Here is a 10,520-nt window from a genome sequence, read left to right on the forward strand (position 1 = left end):
CAACCAAATTGCCCAGCTCAGCGAACAAGCCAACGACCAGAGACTACTCTGTTACTTCAAAAGTTTTTTTGCGCCTGGGGCGAAGGAAATAATACCGGTTGAGGTGGCTTGGTGGTAAAATCTCAAGCCTCAAAATGAAAGACTTTGGGCTCAATTTCAGTCTCCACTTTCTCACTTTTCTTGTCAGCGTCTTGATAATATGACGGCTCATCAGCTCATTCAAATTCTTCAAGCATCAGGGGAGCCGAACATTAGAAAAACGCCACAAGTAGGCTTCATTCTGTTGAAAAATATTCCAAAATGAAGACTAATTTGGGTTTGTCGTTAGTTACTACATTCCGACGATCACGTACAACTCAGTATTTGAGCAAAAAGGGTTTGTGAAAACTCTGAGACTATGTCTGTTTAACCAGTCACAAGAACGGTGAAACCAGTCTGGGGTTTTCAAAGAGAATATTGCGTTTTGCCGAAAAATTGTTCACCTGGAACGCTGACCTACACTGGGAATTCTTGTTTTTATTTGACAGAAGTGGAAACGAACAAGAAAGGAAGTCAACGTGCTATACTGTTAAACCCACTCACTCTGCTGGCAGACTCCATGTTTTGGGGAAAATCGCGTACTCTTTAGGAAATATTTTGGCCATTCGGTTCAAATTTCTCGCAAGTGAATCCTTTCGGCATAATTCGGACATGCCAGGAAAATGATTGATTTTCTAAAATAAAGATGTACAATCGTCCAACTGAATACTGCAAACCCATAAATGTCTCATGTAAATTGTTTTGAAGCTTTATCGACATTTCGCTTGTTTACATAGTTACGGTGAGTTTGAGTCAGTCGTAAGTTTCAGAAGTGACTTACAAAACGGCTGGTACTAAATTGAACCTAGTTCCCTTCCAATTCAGACTGAAATAATGAAACACTACCAGTGACACCATGTTATTTTATCAAATAATTCTGTTTTTCTCCCTATACTTCTGATGCACCCTTACACATTCCGTCAAAGTTTAATGGGTCTTCATACGCATATCCGCACAAACAGTTTAGTACCCAGGTTAATCACCGAATGCGAACTGAAAATCTTTGCGTTCTGTTGGATGGATTCGTTAATCTGACATGACTGTTCAGTTTTTCCACTAGTTCTAAATCTTTTAAAGGTTACGGGGGAGCGTTACCAACCTTCTCCTAACCTATTCAAGTCAGAATAGCCAAATTCTTAAAATACATCAACTCAGGTAGATGTCCCAATAATTATTGGTGAGTTTCGACATTATGAAACAAAATCACCAACCTTATGTTGGCTTAGTTCGGCAGCAAACAACTTGTGTACATCAGACTTTAGTTTGTACCGTAACTCAACCGACCAACAAATGCACGCTTCACGCCCACCATGTAGAACCTATACTTTGCTTTGTATTGCAACATGCTTTTAAGAACGCGATCCCATTAAAACCATTTCAAAAAGTAGTAGAAATTCACAACAAACAAGCAACTTAGCCGTACGACGTATCTCAGGCAGCTGATTAAGCGTTCCATAGGGAATGTTCTACAGACAAATGAACAGGTGACCAAAGGAGTTTTTATTGTTGAAAAAAAATTCAGACAATATCAACTATAACAGCGTCTGTCGATTGTTGCGGTAAAAAGTACGGTGACGTACTGTTTACGTACTAGCTCCATTTGTTCTTTCTCTTTGAAATATGTGTTCAGGGGGAGGGCCATCTGATACTTTTATATCTGGTATTTAATGACAACATTAGCTGTAATGGCTGGATACGTTGTACACCGGAGCATAAATTGTGCCAGCATAGAGCTGAATTCATTATCGACCAAGATGAAGAGGGTAGCACGCATATTTTGCCGACTAGGCTTCCACAAAATGAGACGTATCGTTTTCGATCTTCCGTGAAATACTACAGCCAGAAGTCATCTAGTAGACATTAGTAGCGAAGGATTTAATCCTTCTAGCGCAACCAGTTACTTACAACTAAATGAAATTCAAGTCCCGTTTACGAAGGCAAAACGTTTCAAAGACAAAACTAAATCTACTTCAAAGTCGTCTTTTGAATGCGATGTGATTAGTCGGTTGAGAACGCAAAGCCATTTTCTAAGTCATTTGATACTGTATGCTCGAATTTATTCCTCGAAACTCGTTTCATTACCAGCCAGTATGGAAGACTACTACTAAGTAGGTATCTTTTGGTAAAGGGTGCAACGCGAGCATCCCATTTTCAGTCTGCCAACCTGACATGGGACGCATATTTGTTGGTTTAAAACATTCTGACTCGCCAACTGTTTCAAAAAGCGAATTCGCCAATAACACTGTTATTTTTAACAAAAAACTGTATTTTGAGGTAGTCTGTACGAGAATTTGCATGACCAAACACATCCTGATTAGCTTCAAAGAAGTAACCAGAATTACACAGTTGACCATTTATTACGCTAACAGTTTGAGACAAAAAGTCTTCCTCTGTCGTACAACATTTTAATAGCAGCATAATAATTCCTGTATCCATAGACTAGTGACAAGCTTAGATGATTTGGTGAGAAAACTTAAACGGAAACGTTGATGTCGTCGAATCAAGCTCTTTAGTTGTGTTTGGATTACTAGTGCTGTGATCACTGCTATTCATCCTAAACGGCGAAACTACCTAGCTGTATCATGCATAACCCGTTTGTTAAGCAACTCGCCCACTTACAGACTCATTTTTTCTATGGAGGACCTAAAGAGTAAAACGACTGCTGAGTAATAATTCGAGACAGAAATGTTTAAGAGTTGATCTCGTAGTTTTAGGAGGTAATATATAGCGCCATGAAACGAGTTGCGCCGGCGTAACCTTCTTGAGGATATCAAAAACAACCAGCGCAACAAGGCAGTATTTTACAAGTAACCCGAGATTCCTAGAATTGTTCTCACTTGGAATGAACTAAACCAAATTTCAGCTAAGAATTCCGTCTGCATCATTTTATTACGACGCAAAAAAGTGTAAATCTTAACTTGTCATTCACTTTTAACAGATAGCGACGATCTACGTTCAAGAACACTAGGTCTTATTCGTAACTTACCTGCCATGTTTTCATAACAAATACTCTGTCAAGAGAAACTGAAAAATCCGTCCAATAGAGATTCCATTCATCGTCTTCTTCGACTTCACGAAATCCAAATCTGCGAGCCACCCGGCGAACTGGAGTAGGAAATTGCAAATCACATTCCTTAGTAAATTCTGCTTAATTAACGCAAGTTCAGACAAAAGGTCATATTGGTGTGAATCTCAGAACGTAATTTGATCAAGAGAAATGGCATCCGCATAAACGGTCTTTGCGCACCACCTAAAAGTAAGAGTTACTTGGATGCAAGATTCGCTTTTCTTGCACATTTGTTACCTATGGTCAATACGTTCACTCGTCATAATAAGAAATTGACAATTACGCTGTGAAAAATCATTATTCAGGAGTCACTGTTAAACAAACCAAAAACCTTACATGTTCTTCATTGGTGTTCTGCTGCCAGTTGACACTCGTGTGTATAGGGTGGTTTGGAATCTAACACACTTAAAGACACACTCTCTTATTTCCATGTTACCGATGAGTGACCGTAATTAACCTACGTTCCGGAACATTGAAGAAAAAGCGTAGAGCCTAGCAATGATAATCATAGTGAACAGACAAGACCAATACCCATGTTAGCGACTTTCTTCCCGGATTCACAGATAAGCCAAAACCTTCAAAAGTTGATCTTTATTTTGGTACCAGGATTTTCTCTAAAAGTTTTGTCGTAGCCCTTTACTCTATCTACCTAGTCCACTTGGACGTTACGTCACAGCTCGATGGTCAAGCCCCATATTCTGATATCATTCAAAGCCTGGAACTTTTAACAAAACTTTTCAGTCACCGTTATTTATTTCGGAACAACTAAACAAAAGAAATGCAGCGAAAGCTCAATAGCAAACAGTTAAAAAATGTCGTTTCGGTTCCAAGAATGGACTGTCAACATGGAAGTACCTGCTTAATGGTAGAACGCTGACCCGTATTAGTTCATCCGGCGTTTTTTCACGGTCCAAACGCTTTCAAAACGCTTTTGTTTTAGAGTAAAGACCTGTAGATGGATTCTTCATGTCTACACTACATCAACTTTACACTGTTTTGGCGGTCGTCGTGTGTTGTTAACCATAAGTTTTCCATTCTCCATATGTGAAATGTTATATTTTCCAACTTGCTTACTTTCTGTGAAATCTACGGCTCATAGCCAGAAGACTGTATTATAGACTTCCACTTTCCTGGCAATCCAATAGGTATATAATATATTAGTTCGACGTTCCAAAGAGCAAGTCAGGACCATTTTTCACAAAGTAAAGTGAGGTCGACGGATATATTCACGGAGCGTATGGGCCGCTGAATATAGCAACAAACCTCATACAAAAGGCTGTAGCTTCACACCGGACAATACTTCAAAGCTAAAGTAAGGACCAAAATGTGCGCTCTGGCAGTCTTTGTACATCAAAACGTTAAACAACTCGATGGTTTTATTAGCTATGACGGAAATGTGTAATGAAGTCAATGCAAGAATCTCAAAGACCTTGATCACGTTTGCTAATTTACGTCACTTGTGGCGCCAAAAAGTCATCTCACTAGATCTAAATGGTCGCGTGTACTAGACCATATTAAGTAAGGCGTTGTTGTGTGGGTCTGATCCGTGGCCTCTTAGGACCAATGATGCAAGACGGATTCAGAGTTTTGACCATTAGTGTCTTGGAAGCATTGCCAGTTTTAGCAGCCTCAGCGGACTAGTAAGAGGCTGATTAGAATATGGGCATTTGGTTGCGCGTCATGTATTTCATTCATGGATAACATTCAAAACCACCGACAATGATGGCTCGGCCATGTACTACGCATGCTGAAACACCGTCTATTGAGACGAGTGTTGTTCTCTGCGGCTCCTTCATAACGGCGCAAATCGCGAAACAGCCAACATATGACTCAGCAGAAGGGCATGAAAAAGCTATGAAGGTTTTGAGTGTCCTTAGTGTTGTACGCCTTCCGGGATTGGGTCCCAGTGCCCTCGCCTGTGCTTGGCCTGAGAGACTTCAAGAAATGGCGGCTGAGTAATGCCAGTAGCGTTCAGACTGTCTGACTGAGTAGCTGGAGGTGTAGACACCTCATAAGTTTTGATACTGGGTAGCAATAGGTCCCCTTCCTCACCCGCCCTCTTTATTTTTTTCACTCAAAGGCTTTAAATATAAATAAGCAAACCTTATGGTTGTACGGTAGTGAAGTATCAATGTCAACACTGATGTTGCTGTCTCCGATAATGGTAAAAGTGGTGTCAGAAGAAAATTTTCGAGGAGTTAAGACACTGCAACAAGTATTGTGTACTGGATAAAATTACGATGTTGCTGCTCCGATAATGGTAAAAGTGGTGTCAGAAGAAAATTTTCGAGGAGTTAAGACACTGCAACAAGTATTGTGTACTGGATAAAATTACTACACCCCACCACACAACAAGATGTGACTAACAGTTCAAAACAAGTGCTAACAAGAATAATCAGCTACGTTTCTGTCGTAGGATGTCATTTTCAGAACTCAATGCTTTTATTATGGCTGTTATTGATCTTCTGAGTCGGTTGGATTTTCTCATACGTCGTTTGATTAAACTACCACGGCTCCAAGCTTTTGCTGAAGTTGTATTGAATACACCCGGTACAAAGAGCCTTTCAGGAATGAAAACGACCTTTTAGTTAGTTAGTTAACTCTAACGTTTTTTACCACTTTCTGACGTAGTTCCCCGAGTGCACGGTGACTCATCAAGCTAGACAGTTCTGCCTTTAGTCTAATGTTTATTTGAAAAGGTAGTGAAAGAGGACGAGCATAAATATGGTACGGAAACATAGTTGACTGTCACCTTTGGTCACCTGGAACATGCCGCCTCTGAAAAACTTCTGCTGACCAAATGGTAACCGCTAAAGGGTCTAATAAAAAGAATAAAGCCTCTATACATAGTATTTCGAAGACTTTTGCACTTGTTTTCAAACACCTATGCGACTATGCTCCGTGATTACCAATTTGTGATTTTTATGGCAATACCAGTTTTTTGGTTGATATAAATTGTTCGCCAATTACAAAGTAAAAACATGAAACGACAAAAGGTAGGGACCACTGAAGTAATTGCAGTAGCCACAAATTTTAAGCCTTATGCTCTTCATGTTTCTAACTTGCATGCTAGTGTCATCGTCCTCAGCTGTTTAAACAGTACTTATTTGGCAGTGGTTACAGGTGTGACATTTTTGTTCGCCGATACTTTGGGAAGGTATGAGTGGACAGCTTCGCATTGGAGGCAGCAGCTGGTATAATTGAGGCGGTAACACAGGGGTGCCAATAGTATGATCACTGGGGAGATCGGAAGGGGGTGCATGTATTAAGCACAATCACTTGGATGTACGTGCTCTATTGAGCGCGCGACTAACGATGTTCGTTCAGGCATAACTTCATTTAGCGAAACACACTCATTTGCAAACTAATTTGGTTTTGCAGCAGACTCAATGGAACCCAGCTGAATCTCTCATTTGTGATGTTTCCAAGGTACCAATGTGCTGCACTAAGCTGTCACATGTTTCAGTCCCTACGATATTTGAGATGTCGCGATACATGTATATTCGCAATGCACTACTCACAAGCTTGCTGAAAATTCATCGACAGCCCACGACCGGTTTCGCCCTTCTTTGGGCTCATCACTTAGGCGCAGTCCCCGAGTTTACGTCAATTTTATGTTCTACTTGAAACCGTTTACACCTGTGTACACCGATATACCAGTGAGCTGTGTTGCTCTGTTATATCGCTGCCTAGTAAAATTTCCTTCCTATCGATCTTTTTGTCGTATTAGAATCGGGTTGTTTTGGCACCCCTCAAACTACACTACCATTCTAAATATATTTTACGTTAAACGTAGTTATCTGGGTCAGTAATAACCGGGTCTATTTTAGTTTACCCAGCCAAACTGCCGTTAGGGAGTACTGAATTTTGGAGGAACTTTGAACATATTCATGTTGTAGAGGCATATTTGCTGTTTTAGCTGTGAAAAGAAAAAACGTTCGCCGCCTACATTCACCATCACGATAGCTGACTGGCATAAACTTCTGCTGGATCCAGCTCTGACTGGAGGAAGCAAAGTGCCGCCGGATGAGATAAACTGACACTAACAACATCGTGAATGCTGAGAAATGGAGACAGGGAACAGCACAATACCTCCCAAAAGCCAAACTCGGAGTCAGAATAGTGATTCATTAGTAAGCGAAAATCTCGCGACAACTCTTCATAGACGGCAAATCCTCGGTGACAAAAAAATGGCCAATCTGACCACAAACTATTAAGTTCTAAGAACTAGCATTCTTGAAACATTATTTTGCAAAAATTAGCATCTGAATCTTCACTTACCCGAATCATACTTGCAGTTCGAGAGGTTTATGGTGTACAGACTGTAGTGAGCAAAATGTTAGGTAGATTATAGAAGCAAACCGTTTTTTCTTCTTTTTCTTCGAGGAATGCGGCGGTAACTTATTACCTAATTTGGCTTTAGCATCAAATGCGGATGATTAACACACATATCCTTACTTGTCAATACATCATGGTGCTCTTGCCTCAGTTCTTCACTCTCACTAATTTCTTCTGTATCCTCCGGGGGTAGGATGAACAAATTCTCATCATCTATTAGGCCAAGACCACGCGAAACTGACGCTTCATCATTATTTACTTCGCATACATCATTAGGTGCATCATATACAGAAGACGAAGAAGAAGAACTTCCTTGATCACCATGGTCGATTGTATTTGATAACGCTTTTGTACGAAACTAGTTCATATATAGTTTGTCAACATTTATCCTCTTACGTATTTGGTATCGTCCATCGAATTCTTCGACCGACTTCCTTTTTATCACCGAAATGACGCCATTTTCGTCAGGCACTTTTGCTTCCGGAATGGGCACAAGAATGCCTAACATCCATATGAGGTCCGAGAATGTAATCAAATCATAATGTGCGGGGTTTGCCTAGATCTTAGCAACCTTTGCTCGCTAAAACAACCGCGCCATCCTTCAGACGGCCCTTCACTAGTAGGGAAACGTGGACCCACCACCCATATATTTGACCCACTAATTCTCAGGCGCCCAGAACTTCAACATATTAAACACCAGGCGAGAAGTTGCTCAGGAGGACTGTTTGCAGCGGCGCTAGTTCACGGATTCACGGATTCACTGATTGATACACAGGATCAAGGATTATGCCCAAGATTCCCGGGTCGCTTTTGTACTTGTCCGTCAGTGGCTGTTGTTCACCTGAAAGGCACAAGTGAAAAAAGGGTGTAGCACTGCTCTTTATGTTCTCAGCGAGGGGCAGTATGCTCGCCAGTGCAAGAATACGCATAATTAAATGTCTAATAGTGCTTTAAATTTGGTTCTAGAAGAAGCGTGTACAACCGTCGGAGGAAGGTCATTCCACGCAGCTACTATCCGAAACGAGGAAAAAATTTGTCTAATGAATGTATGTGCTCCGAGCATGAAAATATTCTTACCATCTCCTTGCCGTGTGTTCGCTGGGTCAACGGTGAAAAACCTGTTTGCCAAGCTTTGTTCAAACAGGGCATAAGTAAGAATTAGGTCTCCTCGGAGGCGACGGTACTCGAGGAGAAATAGATCAGGCATCGCGAGACGCGTTTCGTAGTCCACGGATTTGAGGCCGGCAACAATTCTCGTAGCGGCCCGCTGCACACGCTCAATGAGGGTGACATCTTTCGTACGCCCTGAGTAGACAACTTGGTTGGCGTATTCCAGGAGCGGTCTGACGTAGGCCCCGTCGAGTATTTGGAAGTCCATGTGAGTGATACGGGAGAAGGTGCGTAGGATCATCCGTAAAGTGGCGAATGCCTTTTGGGACGATTTCTCATGGTGTAGTGAGAAGGACAATCTTGAGGAGACCCAGATGCCCAAATCCTTTTGGACATCTATCCACATGATGTTTTCTGGTCCCTTTTTACCATGCATAACAAAGGCATTTGCTGATTCCCCTCAAAACGACATATGGACGCACTTTCCATCATTCAGAGGAAGGTGCCAGTCCAACGACCACTGCTTGACAGCGTCTACACCCAGTTGGAGGATGATGGCATTGAAACTCCAGGATTTCAAGTCGTCCGCAAAATGTAGACATGGACTCGCAAGGACGTCTGGGAGGCCGTTGACGTAGATCAGAAACATTACTGGTCCCAAGGCGGAGCCTTGAGGAACTCCAATGGAGACCGGCACTGGAGAGTAATATGTCGAGCCTATTCTCACTCGGAATGATCTGTCTGATGGGAACGCCTTGATCCAGCGAAAGATTTTCCCTTGAATCCCGCGAGACTCGAGTTTGTGGAGCAGCGGGACGTGTGGGACCCCATCGAATGCTTTTGAGAAGTCGAAAAATATGGCATCCGATATGAGTCCTTCGTCCTTGGCTTGAGTTAAGCTGTCCATAAACACGAGCATGTTTGTCACGCAAGAGCGGTTTGGGAGAAATTCGTATTGAGCTGGAGATACCAGGTTGCTGGAAGTAAGGTGATCTCGGATAGCTCGCTTCAGAATGTGTTCCATCACCTTGCACGTCACACTTGTGAGGCTTATAGGTCTATAGCTGCCAGGCGATAGTCGGTCACCAGTTTTGTAGATTAGCGTGACAGTCACTTCCTTCCAAGCAGAGGGGAGGCGGCCTTCGTCAAGCGACTGACGAAACACCAAGTGTAACGGAGCGCTTGGACTCAAAATGTCGTTCCACCCACCAGATTCCGCGCAGGTCAACAACCATTCCTCCTGGATTTGGTCATCACCAACATAACAATTAACGCTCCAGTGGGAAGCTCCAGAAAGTTCACGAGGCCGACGCCACGTTCGTCCCAAAAAAACCAGCACGCACTCGGATGAACCGCAGGTTGCCAAAGGTATTCGGCGTCTTCTGGAAAAAAGGTCCCAACTCTTTCACAAAAAGCTGACTTCAGGGGATACAGAAAATGAGCTGCCATTTTGTAAAATGCTGAACCGCTGTAAAGCGGAAATCCGCCAATGGAACATACGAAAACACCTCACCATTCTGGACCTTGCTCGAAAAAACAAAAACGTCTTGTTCAAATATATGAGACATTGCCGCAGAAACAAGCCATCCGCGTTACCCTTGAGGGACAGAAACGGAGAACCAACAAATGACCGAACAGTGGTATCTGAGGTTTAAAGAGAACACTATGCGTGTTTGTACTCAACGCCAGCGTCTTTGTGAACATCCACTCTTGTCAAGGCGGATCTACGCACAGCCTCTAACCTACTTGGTCTTCACGAAGGAGGACATTCGTCAACTCTTGTGCCAGATTAACACATTCTACGCGTTAGGAGCCGACGAGTTCCATCCAAGGACCCCGAATCAAACGTCCTTCACACTGGCAAATAATCTACACCTGGTGTTTGTTTAGTCGCTTGACGAAGGCCGCCTCCCCTCTGCTTGGAAGG

The 10,520-nt window shown here is 42.4% G+C and overlaps 1 protein-coding gene across 1 annotated transcript in view; it reads right to left on the reverse strand.

Annotated features, from left to right (window-relative positions):
- The window catches only part of T265_05614 (hypothetical protein), a gene marked incomplete at both ends in the record, with an annotated part of 36,033 nt that extends 27,034 nt beyond the window's left edge, over nt 1-8,999 (reverse strand). The window contains 2 exons of the mRNA XM_009170673.1: nt 3,065-3,183; nt 8,561-8,999. Of these exons, the coding sequence (XP_009168937.1) occupies nt 3,065-3,183; nt 8,561-8,999 (558 nt within the window). The remainder of the gene's footprint in view (nt 1-3,064; nt 3,184-8,560) is intronic.
- Between the last annotated feature and the right edge of the window lie 1,521 nt (nt 9,000-10,520).

This window comes from Opisthorchis viverrini, assembly GCF_000715545.1.
Source record: "Opisthorchis viverrini unplaced genomic scaffold opera_v5_109, whole genome shotgun sequence".
Classification (NCBI taxonomy): Eukaryota; Metazoa; Platyhelminthes; class Trematoda; order Opisthorchiida; family Opisthorchiidae; genus Opisthorchis; species Opisthorchis viverrini.